The following is a 16,612-nucleotide window of genomic DNA, read 5'->3' on the forward strand; positions in this document are numbered from 1 at the left end:
TTAATTAATATCTATTGCACGAAACAAACCAAATAACATGTTGGAAGATAATGAAGATGCTTACAGAATTGACAGATAAGAAAATAAAAAGTTAATAAATATTGTATTTTCCACTAAGAATGTATAGAGGAAAATTATAATAATTGAAACAAAATTATAATAGTATTTAATAATGAAAAATACATACAAATTCATGAACTGTTCCATCAAAGAGCCCTTACATGCTGATATTTTTTCATTTTTTTTTCTTTTAAAATAAATACGAAAAAATATCATGCATTATTAAATCATTTTTTTTTATTCATAATACATAGGTATTCAAAAGAGTTTATTAATTATAGTTATTTAATAAGAACTTGTACAGTAACCTTAAGAGATATTCAACTTCAATATTCTGAGGAGAAATTTATCATATAATATACAATTGCACAAGTGGATCTGCAAAAATGAGTTATATTCCAAACTAAACATTCATTCAAACAAATATGTAGCAACAAATTTCATGAAAATTTCCATTTAAATAAAATTCAGTTGGTCTAAAGAAGTTAATTAAAAGAAGACATTCAAATAGTTAATGAAAATAAATTTTATAAAATATGAATAAAGTCAATATAAATGTTTCTAATAAAATAAAATATTTGGCAGTAAGAACATCTATTTTATGATTATTACTTACTAATTACATCAAATGGATGGAAGTAGTTAAAATCCTGGATTTGAATCAAACAGAATAAAAAAAGGTAAACAATTGAGATATAATTTTAATGATTTCCTTGAAAAATAAACTGTTATGGCAAAATTGGCACATACTTTTGATCACTTTTACTTTATAACTTCACCTACTATCCCTAAATGCAGAAATAAATATATCATTATACTTTGAGTAGTAAAAATATCATATTTAACACAAGTACTGTAATTTTTTTAACTATAATATATTTCAAGAATATAAAAGGAACATGGTGATTATAGCCTCATGAGCATAGAACTCATTTCATAAGCTTTGGTCTGAATATTAAGAAGAACTATTTACCAACAGCATATGTCTTCTCACCAAATCCCATTTCCTCATAATAAAGTATATATATAATACAAGACAATCAAATTTGAAACACTTAATAACTGTATAATGATTAAAACAATTCAGTTAAGGGAACGTCTGAAACTAATTGTTTTAATTTTTAAAATACTTCAATCAATCAATCAAAAATAATAAAAATAAGCTTAAAATTTAATCCAAAATTAAAATTCTTAAAAATTAAGAAAAGAAAAACTATTTTAATTAATAAGAATATCAAAAATTGTTCTAAAACTCAAAGCCTTTTGTTAAAATACTTAAAGCGCTTTATGCGAACCATGGGTAAGTTATTATGATTTAGTTTTATCAACATCTTGGTTGAATACAGGAAAGATCATTAATTATAAAAATTAATATAATTGTCCTTATGGAGAAAGTCATGAAACGATTGAGAGAATTTTTAATGAACGTATTTAATAACAATTATACCAAATAAATATCCTTTGATTACTACAGGAAATACAAATTTTGGAAATCTTTCACATTTTAATCTTTAGAAATATTTGAGTATAATATATAAGAAAATTTTCGTATTTAGCAAGGCTCATTATAGAACAATTTAATTGTTAATTAACATTAAATTAAGAATAAATTTGTTTCAAACAAAGAAAAAAGTAGTTTAAACAATGGATAAATTACTATCATAAATTTTCAAGTTGATTGAATACTTTAAAAAATACATGAACATTTATTTAAAAATATTAATCAGATAAAATTATTGACTCAAGACAGAGATAATAAATTTCCTATAAAGGAAAATGTTACTCGTAAAAATGAGGAATGAGATTTAAAAAGGATTGAACATGTATAACACAAACATTTATACACGTACATACCCAAAAGTTTTTTTCTAGAAAAAATAATATAAGTGTAAAATATGTTAGAATAACTAGAGCATGTTTGAGGGGGAAAAAAAATTATAATACTGAAAAGATATTCTTCTTAAGGTGCAGACCAAAACTATTTAGTTCAGACTACATTAGCAAAATATTAATAAATACTGAAATCTCACTCAAAATTTATAATCAATATTCTATATACAAAACAATATCACAGTGAATCAGACTGATCAAGGGAAGTTGAGTAGATCTGAGGGGGTTCCGAAAATTGTACTGAACCACACTGTGTCTGCTCATGAATATCTAATAAAGAATTACTCAAAGCTGATCTTTTTATGTTACCATGACTTTCATTAAAATGAGTAGGAGATTCACTATGAATGCAAGCGCAAACTTCAATATCAGCCACTCCACTGTCTCTATTTTCATTGCAATTTCCATTGACAGATCTTAAATAAAAACAATACCACAACATTAGAGTTACAATTATCTAAAATTCAGTATTATATTGAAAATTAAAAGTACCTTCCGTTTCTGTTAGATTTTTGTTTTTCTAGCTCTGCTTCAATTCGCAAATTTTCCATCTCGTCCATTTCACTAATGGATTCACGTATATCTTCTACAAACTTACAACGATCATGATCATTTCGAGCATTGAATGTAATCAGAATTTGTGAATCTACCCTTTGAGACAATCTTATTCCAAATGGATAGTCTGAAAAGATCATGACTCATAAAAATCAATTTTAATTAAAAGAATAAAATATGCATGAAGGTATTTATCCGAAGGCTATTGATTTAAATTCAATTTTAATATGCTCATTCAATAGATAATTATGGGAGGGAGAGATTAGTTCATTTTAAAACCTTAATAATCACAACCTCTTTTTAGACTTCTGAAATTAGATTTCGAAATGATAACTAGGCATTTATGGTTTGGTTTCCTTTTATTCTGGTTAATCCTTAGAAGTATGGAACCATTCCGTAAAATTTGGTTATTCAAAAAATTTACAAACTATATATATATATATTGTAATATCCTCATTTTTTTTCTAATAAATAGTTGTTTTTTATGCATAGATGATTTTAGTTATGTTTTTATTTTTATGTATCAATGTTAAATATTATTCATTTGTTTTGTTAAACCAAAAAGCAAGCTAACCAATTTTCATCAGTAAAATATGCATCACAAAAGACATTGTTCAAAGCCAAGATGGCAGCGCTATTTTGAAGTCGGTAGAATCACTGCCATGTTGAGCAGATTCAAATATATTTATCTTCCCATCATGATTGTAATTACAATACATTTAAGAAAAAATAGAAGTCGATAATAAGTGTTACAGAATAATATTCATAAAGAAAATCACAAGCAAAAACTCAAAACCATTGTGCTACAATCAATGTCGAAATCGAACACCTAGGCAAGGGGAAGGAACAAGGCTTTGTTTAGATCACTGTTTGTTTGGACCGGGTGATGTGACGTGTCCAGGAAACGAGGAGCTCCTAGAAGAGGTGAGGCGGATCACCATTTGTTCACTCTCAGAGGTAGACATCTAGAAAAAGAAGACATCAAGGATCATCCAAGAAAAATAAGATCACTCTTTATTAGGATCACCGAGAGTTTAGATGTTTGTTGAAAAGAGTAGAGGACCAATACTTTATTTACAGTCAGTGTTTCTTTGTGAGATAGAAGACAAAGAACATCATCAGTCATCATAGAAGAATATGTGATTGCTTAGTTTTGCTCTACCTAGAATTGAAGAAAGTTGATATTAATTTAGCTAAGTGTCTGTTCTAATTGTCTGGAAAACCTGCCTGAGATTAAGAGCCAATTATGTTATAAAATTTTCCTATCAGTTTAATATTAAAGCGTTTCATTTGAACCTAAGCTATACTTAAGATATGAGAATAAATAAAAAGTATTAAAATTCCTTATATTTATTTTAAATAAATATTAAATATTACAATATATAAGTTACAGCCTGAGTCAGCAGTTACTTTGATGGAACTTTAGTAATTTTTTTGTTGTTGTTTTATCATCTTTAATTTTTTTCTCTCTCATTTTTTTTTTGTAAATAATGGATGCTAATGGCAATAGTATCGTAAAACAAGTGGTTTTGAACCTGGAAGCTTTGAATCAAAACGTGGCCCAGAATGCACCTCTCACAGAGGGGAATCCTCCACTCCCGGAGATTCTTCCACTACCAGCACACGCAACAACACTAGTGAGGATAAAAGTAGGCACTGCAACTGCCCAAGACTTGAGGAAGGTCGTTTCTGACCTCGAACGGTTCACCAGGGCAATAGGCGAACTCAACCACTTCATAAAAGGGGAGACCAACTGATAAGCCCAACTGAAGCAAAATAAATTAAAAATCTACTCGAAAGCGAAGATGCGGATGCATTAAAAGCAGCGGTCGTCTGCAGAGTGAAGAGGAGCGGACTTAATCAAATTCAAGCGGACGAAGAGACCCCTTGATAAGTTATCAAGGAAAGATTAAAGACAGCATTCGAAGGAGAACAGTGAGCCCCAAAGGAGGACAAATTCATGATGATCAGGGAAACGAAGAAACCAGTGGCTAGGAGGTAGGATGCTGTGGAACTCCTGGCACGCTACTACATAATCACAGATAAACTCAGCGAGGTGATGGAGACAATGCAGGTACAGGATCGGATGTAATTCCTACGGGAGTGGACACCAGGAGAGGAAGAAGAACAGAATGTGGCAGAGGAAGACGATAGGGAAGAATTACCGTCTAACGAGAGCTCGGAGGAAGGAAGACCAATAGATACGGAGGAACTGGAGGACATAACAAAAAGAGATGGCAGATTGTATGGGAGGAGAAAAATCATGACAATTTGGTCACAGCTAGGTATGGGGGCCAACCAGATTTGTAGAGTGTTGAAGGCTCCTTCAGGACCCGGAGAAACTCATCACCTTTATATGGGCAAGGCCAGTGTCTTGGAGAAGATCAAGCGGCATGAAAAAATAGGTATGGAATAGGAGGTTCATCGGTTGCAAGCAGATGGTGGAAACCCTTAAGGAGGACGAACGACAAAAAGAGGTGTCCATAGCATATCTCCAGGGCAAAACAAATCACTGTGGAATCCCGAAGACCCTGCATGCGTTCAAAAGAAAGTACTTTTGGTGGGGATAGAGAAGACTATCACAGAGGTTATAGGAAATTGCGAAATTAGTCAATGGATGAAATATGACAGAAACCTGCCAAAAGGGAGACAAGAGGAAACATATACTGCAGATGCACTGCTCAACAATCTACAGATTGATACTTTAACCTGGAGAGGATATAAATGGATAACTGTGACTCTTAGCTTCAGTAAGGCGCAGGAAAAGTCGGCGAAAGCTGTGTTGACAGCTCTACGGTTGTGGTTCCAATTCTAAGAAGTTCCGGAGGGCATCGCATTGGACGGATGCAGAGAATTTGAGCTGAAATAAAGGACCATGACATGACATGGCACCTCAACACACCAGGAGACCCAAAGAGTAGATGAAGCATAGAGCAGCTTCATGGTACATTGAGTCACCATCTTCGCTTATACCAGATCGACAAGGGATTGGAACCCAATGTAGCAATGCCTAAGGTGATAGCGGCATATAACCATTTGGTACACAAAGTCACAGGGTTTTCACCATTTGAGATCCTCTTTGGGCTTTGAAGACACTGGAAGGACTATAAGGGCACAGCAGAGGACTGTGAGAAGATACATAACAACCATGTTGCTTGAAGAAAGTTATGGGAGAAGGCCTGGGGAAGAATGGAAAGGAACAAAAAAGGAGGGTAGCGTAGGAGAATTTAACGGTCACAGACAGGATGGGTTCCATCAGAATCGGGATGATTGTCTACAGAAAGTTAGGGTCTAACAGGGGTAAGGAGATACAGCAATACGGGAGCCTATTCAATGTGATAACTATTAGAGAACACAACATTCTAAGAGTTCTTTTATTTTATTCTTAAATTTAAGATATGAATATAGCGTTACTTCGGGGAGCTTGTAAGTTTTTTTTTTACAATGATATGTGTATAGGAATTTATTTTTATTGTAAATAGTTTTCTTTATTTTGTATTGTGTTAGTTTACGAGAATTGTTTGTAAACTGGTGGGGGGAGTTACAGCTACAGCTTTACAGAGTTACAGCCTATGTCAGCGGACTGTGGAGATCAGCTGATCAAACTGTATACATAGACGAGATGGACTCAATAAAAGTTTGAGTGTTTGAGAAGCAACCGAGTTAGTCATTTCTCTCTCCTTTTTCTCTTTTTCAAGTCTTTGGTTTAGCAAACATTTAACTTATATATATGATTAAATTGTACTTACCTTTCATTCCACACCTAGAAACCCACTTTTATCCTAGCTGTGCTATTATGCCCTAGCCTAGATAAATTAAGTTTGTTTATTAGGATTTAATTTCTTTATGTACCACAACCAAGGCAAGAACGATATGTAAACCTAAAATTAACTAATCTATTCTAGCCAGAGTGTGTGTTGAGTACTCATACTGATAGTAGAATGCCACTGTGTCGCCTTGACATGCTTGGGTACTATGGTCTTAATGAAGGAAAATTTTTTTAAGATAAAAATGCACAGGCTTAAATACAAGACCTTTATAATACCAGTATTATAATCTCTATCTATTATCTATGTCTCAAAGTGTAGACCTATTAGGAAACAAGGGAGAGGGAGCAAACTGAATTAATAACAAACTAATCTAATAAAACTATAGTAGCTTTTATAAATTCTAAAATAAAGTATCAATATTTACTCACATGGTACTTCGAATAATGAGACTGCAAGACCCGAGAGTGAAAAACTTTGTCGAAAAGTGTAGGTTACAGAACTTTTCTTTTTACTCAATATTTTGGTAATCACAAGCAGATCATTGAATAAAAATACTTCTCTTTGGTGAACACCAGGACGTTCTTTTTTATAAATGTCATGAACTTCATACAGACGGCAATAACAAACGAGACGGCGATGAGGCAGAGCTAAATTCTGGAAAGAGAAAATACATAAATAAAATATTTATACAAAATTATTTAAGAAAATTATATGAAATTACAAGATTATATTATTAATAATTATTTGTTCCCCCTAAGCAAGCTTGACATCAGAATCAGTAAATGGAAAAAATTAATCTTGCTACTTGAACAATTCATTAAGAATCATGACCCTGTGACCACAGAAGAAATTTAAAATGGTAAGGCTTATAAATCATATGTAGCAATATCTCTTTAAAACATGGACCCATACATAGAGGATAAAGATATTTGATATCCTATTTTTTGATAAATACATATTTTTTCAAATAAATAGTTTAGTTATGTTTTATTTTATATATTGCTGTTCAATATTGTTCATTAGTTTAATTATATAAAAAAGCAAGCTAACCAATTTAGATCAGTCAAATATGGAGTATAAAAACATAGTTCAAAGTAGTCAAGATAGATACCATTTTAAAGTCGGCTGAATCACTGCCATGTTGAGCAGATAGATTCTAATATTTTCAACTTTCTGCCATGGTTATATTTATAGTAATTTAAAGAAAAAATAGAAGAAAATAATTATCAAGGAAAAATCTACATCAGAAATCAGATAGCAACTCAAAACTAACGTGCAATGATTGATATTGGTATCAACTATCGGAACGTTGGTAATAGATAAAAGGGAAGAGAGCATCACTCATTGGTTAGGATGGCGGGAAAGTGGATATGTCCTTGAAGGTAAGAGGACCTAATCACCCTTTGTCTACGGTCAGTTGTAGCATATTTAGGAAGAGCACTTTTGGCTTGGATCGCCAGTGGATTGGATGTGCCCTGGAAGCTAAGAGGACCTGACCAATATGTTGTCTACACTGTCAGCTTCAGCATTTTTTTGGAGAAGACATCAAAACTTAAGTCATTAAAAAGGATCATATAATTGGTTAGTTTGCTCAACCTAGGATTAAACAGTTTTGTATCCGTTAATTTATTTAAGCGTAGTAGTGTCCTGATTGACTGGAAAACCAGCCCTGAGATAGTAAATAATTTAAGTAATTTAAAATAAAATTCTAATATCTAGTTAATATTTAATCTATTCATTTAAACCTTGTCATCATCAAAGCTGTTTTAGATCTGAGAATAATATAATATAATTGTTGCAGCCAAACATGGTTTTAAAAACAAAAGATCGATTGTGTAACATATGTTTTTGCTGTGTTAAAAGCAGATGTTCTCTTTTGTTTTTATACTGTGAAAAATAAACAATACACCTTTAAGTTTCATCGTGTGCACTCACATCAGCTTACATGTTTTCCTCAATCTACTTAGTCTTAGTAGCCAGCAGTCGGCCATCTTCGCCAGCTTAACCATTTTCGTCACAGCGGGCGGACTACTTCGGCTTATCTTCCAAGAGGACAAGGCGGGCAGATGTACCTCTTTTCCAAATCTACTTTCATGAGGACATAACCCCTACCCACAGCAGGTGTCCCATCAATCACCCACGGTGATATAAAAACATTGTTTTTTCTCTTAAGTTCAATTTGATTTAATTTTTGTAATAGTTTTAAGTTAGGATAAGTTTCTTTTTTTTTACTTTTCTAGTTTATATGTTTGAATATTTTGTTTTAGAGTTTATTATGTTCAATTATTTAAAATACAACAATAACAAAATTCGGCTATTCACTTATTTTATTTTTACTAATCCCCACAGTTGGGCAAGTAAAGGTTCCTTTTAAACCCCTACCCGCCGTAACAATAATATAATATAACAGTTAAATTTCCTCATACTAATTAATAAATTTTAAATATTACAATATATATAAGGGACTGTCTAGGACTGATCCTTAATTTTTAATATTTCATGAATAAGAAATTGAGTAGTATAGCTTTGGTTCATGTGCCATGGATGGGCGTTGGATAAGTTTTTAATCTGCATTGGCTCTATACTTTATGATTTGCAGATATTAATTTCAAACTTTAATTTAAATTTTGGATAAACTTATTTTTAATATTATATTGATTAAAAAGGTGTTATTGTGAATCACAAGGAAAGCAGCATCAAATGACTAATTAATTTCTTAATATTTATGATTACTATCGATCAATAATAGATGAAATTTAATAGGAGAAACTTCCACCTCCTTCTTTTTCTTCCACCCACTTGCCTTTCAATATGGGGATCCTTCTACCCATTTGTACCTAGAGCTTCTGTCTCTTGCATGTTTTTTCATTTCTACAAAGGTCTATTCCCTGCATTTCTCTATTTGTTCCAAGTGGTATGGATGTTTTTATTACTTATTCATGGATGTTATTTTATTCTCCTGATATGGGAGGTTCTTGGTGTCTTTGACCAACAAAGAAAACCAGGAAACGTCCTGCCATGCAGAATAATATAAGATTCTGTACCTGAATACATGCACTCCCTATGGCAAGGAACAAGAGAAACTAAAGGATTTTTATCTTCCGAAGTGTCAAGATAATTATCATTAAACATATAACAGCATATAATAAAGTTTTACTTAATTTAAAAAATAAACAAAAAATTGACTATCATACTTACTGGTTTTTTGCCAACAATTGTGGATTGAACTTTTAAAACTTGAGCAACATGGTCTGAACCTGTTTTAAATTCATTAGCTTTAACTCGCTCATATATTCCAATAAGCATATTTCTATCAATATCACAACAATCATCAACTCCTATAGATAAGAAAATGATAAATACCCATACAAAAAATAAATAAATAATAAAATAACATGATAAAACAAATGAGAAAATGCCATTATTTTCAGTAAATATACTCCTGATATAAATTAGCTCATCACTTTCTCATTCCACTATTTAAATACTTGGATTATTTTTCATTTCAAGAATACTATATAATTAATAATCAAACATTCAAAGTATGATAATTAACACAAACAACAGAAAAATTAAACTGACTGAATCCTGAAGACAGAAAATTAACCAATTTTTAATCTTTTTGAGGTATCATTATCGCCATTATCATGGGTGCAGGATATTCAGTCTTAGAGGCAGATACCTTCAATGGTTATCTTGAAGATCCTCTATCTGAACGATGGGAGCCACAATCCAACTACTTGAGGAGATTTTTTATTTTTAATGTATCTATAAATTAAGAAATGCTAGTGTTTAAGAATAAAATTAACAAATGAGTTATCAAAATCAAGTTTTGAGTTGAAGACTCCAACTTGTAATAAAAGTTCCATGTCATTGAATTCCTAACTCACCGGGGATTTTTTAGGCCATTGAGAGTATTTAACTAATTTCATTTCATCAGTTGCAAACAATCCTGGAATTCTTATAAATCATAAACAAATGAATATACACTAAGGGATTCAGTTAGTTTTATTAATAAGAATTTTACATAAAACCTAAGGTGGAACACTAATTTTGATCAAGAGTTTATCTGTAACAAAAATAGAAATTATTTTAAATAAACTTTTACCCACACAAAGCATGTGATATGTCTTTTAATTTTAGGTTTTTCAAAAACATTCCCCATCATTGACAGTTTAGTAATTAGAAAGTGAAATGCTTGTCACTGTTAGATTGAGATATGAAAAGTTTTTCTTTTTTTTTCCAGATAATTATTCCATAAAGAGCAGTGTAAATACCAGCAACAAATTACAAATTACATGCAGTAATAAAATACAAAAAATTGCTTTAACAAAAATCTCAGAAACAAATTTACCAGGATCTGAAATCTTTCTATGATCCAAGTTATTAAATTATTCATGATATGGATATTTATTTAATTTCTAAAACCTATATCATGTTGAGATCGAAACTTTTTTTTCTCACATTTGTAATAAATAAATTTCTGTAAAATATTTCCCTAAAATTTTTATAACTTGAATCTTACTAACTTGCAGTTGTTTTTTTTTTAATTTTATGTTTTAACCCTTTGCACTGCACTACAACCAATAATACAAAATTATAAGTAAAAATTTTAAATCTGCTGTTGCTGCTACAGTGACAATTTTATTATTTTATCACATTCGTATAAACTTATGGGTATGTTAATCCTAACATGTAAAGTTACTTTCTGAAAAACAGTGTTCACAATAAATCATTCATGTTATTTTACAAAAAAAGGCTTGCCTTAGCCTCTTCATAAAACAGGTAAAAGTTGATAGCTATGAAGAAAATTATGAAATAAGTTACGTAAATGAATTTGATTTTAGTTTGCACAGAGACAACTCAACTGTATCATTAGCAGACATAATTACCAAGTACTTTGACATTCCTACTCTAAGGCTGTATAGGTCAACAGATGAGGAACAAAAAAAATAAAATAAAATATTAATCAAATTGAAAATAATTCTGAAGCAGTAATGGTAGTAATATAAAAACCTACTCAGCAAGATAATAAAAAAAATTATAGAACTGTATCATAGAAGAGAATCTAAATTAAACATTAAGGTAACTCATTATCCATTCTATAATACTAATGTAATTAATTTTGAATTTCATAAAAAAAAAAAAAATTGGAAGAATGGAATTGGAAGACTCTAACCAAAACACATCAAGTACCTAAGCAACCAGCAAACAACTCACCAATTTTGCCAATTCAAATAACAACACTCAAGGCTTTGGGGTTAGATTCTTCTAATTGTATTCCACCAATTATTTTGTATCCCTATCATAGTTTTTGCTCCTCTATATTAATCAAAAACAGAAGAGAAAATAAATATCAGGCACACATTCCGAGAAAAAGAAAATCTATTTCACAGGGTGGTAGTTTTACTCGCCAATCCAAATATATAAAAATGACCAATTTTCAAGAACCAAGAGCATCATTATCACCAATCCTTGAGCAAATGACACTACAATTTTAACTTTTTAAGGTTTAAAAAAACATTACACATTAGATCTTGTTAAAGACTTAATGAGAGTATTTGTTTATACATGTTTACACCAATTTAATGAGCTTCTGTTAATGGAAAACTTGAGTGAGCACAATTTTTTAAAAAATCTTTTCTTTTTAAAAGGGTTGTTGTTAAAGGGACATTCTTATAAATAATATAAAAATACTATTGAGTATGTTTTAGTTAGATTACCTCTAAGATTTTTTATAAAGTCTTCTAATGACATTCGGCGCTCTGCTTTCAGGTTGGGAGTGTGGAGGTCAGTATTAAGCATTATTATAGCAAATGCTAAGACAAAAACAGTATCAAGATTTCGAAGCCTTGAAACCATATCTCTATTACACTGGCAATATCTATGACTAAAGATTTCAATTATTCTTTCCACTTTTTGGGCCTCACCAGGCATTCGAAAGTAAGTTTGAAATTTCCTTAAAGCAACATCAACTTGCATTCCTGAAAGATCTAATTCTTGAGCAAAATACCTGTAATATTAAAAATTCAACATTTAGAAAACAGTATTTAATTTTTTTCTATATGCTAAAAATGAATGAAAGTCAAATCTCAATTATCCGCTGATAGATTATTTGTGATGCAGATTACCTATAATGACATAGATGATATAGAGTAAACCGTTAAAACAAACTGAAAGGGACCAGAAAATCAGAATCAAGTTAATAATGTAGATAAAACAATTTGTTTAAAACAACATAATGTGAATAATAAACATTTTCTTTATTAAAGTATCATATTTTAAATACAGCAAAAGAATAATTATGCATAGAATCGATCACATAAATAAATACATAATCAAATACGAAATAAACAGTATGTATGCAATAAAGAAAATATGAATATGTACATACATTAAGAAAAGCAAAAATATATAAGAAAACAAAAACAAAGTAATATATTTTTGAGGTTGATCATTGGTCAATCAGTTTACTAAGTAAAATGTTTTCATTTTAATTAACTTTATTTCAAGCTGCAACATTTTGGCTGCTGGATTTTGATCAAAAAGACATTGTCACATGACTTTATTCAAATTTAAATTTGTTCAAGTAATTAATATAAATGCTAGTGAAAAATAAACTTACTCCAATGTCGCTCCATTGAATGGATCTTGAAGATTACCGAGATATTCACCTATCATTTGCTTACTCAACCCTTTTCTAGTGATTAGAAATTGAGCAATACTTTGAGGAGAATTCTCAAGAAAGCCTCGTTTAACAAGGTAACTAATACCACGTTCAGGTTTTTTATTAAACAAATTTAGCCCAACACGATACTGCCTTTTTCTAACAGTTTCGGGAACCTGGAAAATTGAACACACATTCATTAAAAGTACTAAACAATATTTTTTAAACTTATCAGCTAATTTCAAACTTTAATCAATATTTATTATTGATAAGAGATAACATGAACATACCAAAGGTGTTTTAATATTGGTAACTGGAGGAATCACACTGGAATCGCTACCAGATGACTGAACACTGGAAACGCTTCCACTATCTGAATTTTTATTCAGATTTATATTGGTGGGATTTTCTAATGAGCGGACAGAAATAGAAGATGTTCTTTTAGGAACTTCTGGTGGTACACGATTAGTACGAGATTTCGATGCCCCATTAGATTCTTCCTACAAAAAAAAAAAAAAGATACAATATTCCAATATTTTTAATCTATTTATACAATTAAAGAAAAAAAGGAATTAACTATATACCTGTTTGTTATCTACACATGGTTCTCTTGATGAGCAATCCTGATTCATGTTTGTGGTGGAATAGCAAGCTAATTCACATCGTCCAGAATAGCTCCTCGGTAAACTTGGCATTGGGCTGCTTAAACTTCGTTTCTCCCTCATTGAAAGTGATCTTAATGGTAAATTAGGATTTTGCGATTTCAAATTAGTACTGCTAGAAAAACAATCTAGCATCCTGGAATCGCTTCCCTCTTCTTGAAATCCCACCAACCTCCTACTAAACCTCTTTTCAGCCTTGGCCATAGAAGTAATAGTAGCAAATTTTTTAACTAAAGTATAATGGCGAAATGCTCGCTGAATAGTCAAAGCTGCATTTCTAGCTTTATCACCACCATACTTCCGCTCGAGCATTTCAATCTGTTTATCTAGAAGATCTTGTGACAGCTCATAACTAAAACAAAATAAAATTAACAAGTTTTTTAAAATAAAATAAAATTTCGGAATCTAGAACACAATTAAAATTGATGCTTACACATGCTGCACTCTTGATCTCTGTAATGCCTCATTATTGTTTCGAAATGATCCTTTTTTATTAACACTTTGAGACCAATTATGAACAGGATATGGATTGGTAGGGATACTTTCATTTTTATAACTATCACTTCTGGAAAAAAAAAAAAAATTATTCATATAGTGATCAAGCCAAAATTACTAAAAATAATAGCATAAAACATCCTTATCTATTCAACATAAATAAAATATAAACATTTTGAACCACAAAATATGATTTTAATGCATGTAACATTTCAATTAAAATACAAACCTTAAAGAAAATCTGCAAATTGAAAATAAATTAATCAGAGAAAATTATAAATACAAAAAGTGGAACAAATTGCAAGCATTTTAAAAATTTTTGACAGTAGCCCTTTAAAAGTACCAAGTAATTGTTTGAAAAGTATTCAGCACCTTGTTGAATTGAGAAAGTAACAAATATCCTGTTGCACAGATAGAATGATAATACGGTCAAAGCTCCTTATTCGCAAGAGATATATTGTGTAAATATGCCATTTAATTCATGAATGCAGAAGGGTAATTCATATAATACAATTTTCATATAATTAATATGTTTACAAAACAAAAAGAAAAAATATATAATAAAATTAAATTAATGAAAGATTTTTAAACATTATTAATTGTCTGTCACTGAGTTAGATAATAGTTAAATGATTTAAAAAATAATTGTCTTGGGCAAACAACTGAAATGATGTAAATGATCAGATGTTGGTAGTTTTACATTAAGCAACTACACAAATTTTGCCAAGTAGGAATTCATTTCTCTTTGCTTATATAAAAAAGAAACATTTTTTATAATATTACAATTTATAAAAAAATATCCCTGACATTATAAAAGGGAACAAAGCAAAAAAGACATATTATTACATATTATTCACTCAAAATTATTGTGATAAATGACAAGTTGAATCAATCAAACAAAAGATTTGGCACCTTTTATCATAAGCCATAATGGCTTCTGTAGTCTGGTGGCATTTTTTTGAACAACTTTCTGCCTAATGCGAGGTGAGGCAGAAAAGTAATGAGACTAATTCTTTTATTTTCCATAGTTTTTATTTTTTTGAAACATGAATGTTATCCCCTTCAAAGTAATTCCCTTGGGCAGGTACACACTGATGGAGACATTGTTCCCACTGTTGGTAGCAGCACTGGAAGTCTTCAACTGGTATGGTCTTCAGCATGCCTGTTACACACACTCTTTTGAATATTTTGAAAGTCCCGAAATAACGTCCTTTAAGGACATTTTTCAGTTTAGGAAAAAGGTCACATAGACTGAGGTCAGGTGAATAGGAGGCTGGGGAATCACTGGAATGCCTTTTGAGGTCAAAAATTCTGTTATAGAGAGGGCAGTGTGACATGAGGCATCCATTTGTCTGCAATGTCTGGTCTCATGCGAATGACCGTTATTTCACTGTTTACAGTGAATATTTTACTGTTGTCCTGGAGGAACAAATTCTTTGCGGACAATTCCTCTTTTGTCAAAAAACAAATCAGGCACCATTTTAGCACAGACCTTTCGCATGTGTAAATGCTCAGTCAAAATTTGATGAACGGTAAATCTGTTCAAATTTACAAGTTCGCTCAACATTCTTAATATAAAACAAAGGTCTGATCTCACAAGAGTGTTCATATAGTTGATGTTTTCATTGGTTTTCGAAGTTGAAGGCGTCCTTGAACGGTGTTCATTTTCAATTTATTCTCTGCCTTCCAAAAATGATTTTTGCCAGTGAAAAACTTAATCTCAGGATAAAGAATGTTTCCAATAGGCCTGTTTTAACATTTGAAACGTCGCACTTGCCGATTCTCCAAGCTTAACACAGAATTTCATGGCTCCAAATTCAATTCCAAACATTGCTCTAAATTCCACTTTTCCATTTTGTGTAATGCACAAACAAAATACTATTTCACTAATTGCAGTTACAAAAATCATGTAGTTAATGGAAGGAGTTGAAACTCGCACTGAGCTACGACAGGGTACTGATAAACGAGCTCCATCAAGGACACTAGTGCTGGGTTACAAGATCACTTGCAGTGATACCAGTCTCATTACTTTTATGCCACACCTCGTATGGATAAGATTCGTGGGTACATATACTTTGATACATGTTTTTTTTTTTTTTTAAGTAAATATTAAATAAATACATATTGTTATGAGAATACAAAGTGTGTTTTCAACCCACAAATGAAAAACATTTCAGTTATAAAAGGTCGCATATTTTTTTTTTAATCCATCAATACTAAAAACATGAACAGGAGAACCTAGAATAAGGAGCTTTGATTTAATGTACTTTGATATTTTAATTTTGATAATAAATAAATCAACACACATTTATACAGTTAATGCCATTAGCAGCTCTATATTTTTGAACATGTTATTACAGAAAGTTTTGTAATCCACAATGATCAACAAGAAGTTGAAATATTTGCTGTTGATTAATCATCTTACAAAATTGCTGAGAATGAGTTTAACAAAGTTTATGCCGAATTTCAATAATTATATCTAAAGGTATTTTCCAAATGTTTTATATGTATAT

General features: G+C 30.9%; 1 protein-coding gene across 1 annotated transcript in view; it reads right to left on the reverse strand.

The window, feature by feature from the left end:
* Positions 1 to 201: 201 nt before the first annotated feature.
* The window catches only part of siz (Brefeldin-resistant Arf-GEF family protein schizo), a 22,399-nt gene continuing 5,988 nt past the window's right edge, over positions 202 to 16,612 (reverse strand). The window contains exons 3-11 of the mRNA XM_014436564.2: positions 14,038 to 14,169; positions 13,527 to 13,956; positions 13,233 to 13,442; positions 12,901 to 13,118; positions 11,999 to 12,288; positions 9,474 to 9,613; positions 6,704 to 6,929; positions 2,443 to 2,632; positions 202 to 2,366 (exon numbers count right to left, since the gene is read on the reverse strand). Of these exons, the coding sequence (XP_014292050.1) occupies positions 2,129 to 2,366; positions 2,443 to 2,632; positions 6,704 to 6,929; positions 9,474 to 9,613; positions 11,999 to 12,288; positions 12,901 to 13,118; positions 13,233 to 13,442; positions 13,527 to 13,956; positions 14,038 to 14,169 (2,074 nt within the window). The 3' untranslated portion in view covers positions 202 to 2,128. The remainder of the gene's footprint in view (positions 2,367 to 2,442; positions 2,633 to 6,703; positions 6,930 to 9,473; positions 9,614 to 11,998; positions 12,289 to 12,900; positions 13,119 to 13,232; positions 13,443 to 13,526; positions 13,957 to 14,037; positions 14,170 to 16,612) is intronic.

The sequence above is a fragment of the Halyomorpha halys genome, unplaced genomic scaffold (genome assembly GCF_000696795.3).
Source record: "Halyomorpha halys isolate HHAL.00 unplaced genomic scaffold, Hhal_1.1 Scaffold1991.1, whole genome shotgun sequence".
Classification (NCBI taxonomy): Eukaryota; Metazoa; Arthropoda; class Insecta; order Hemiptera; family Pentatomidae; genus Halyomorpha; species Halyomorpha halys.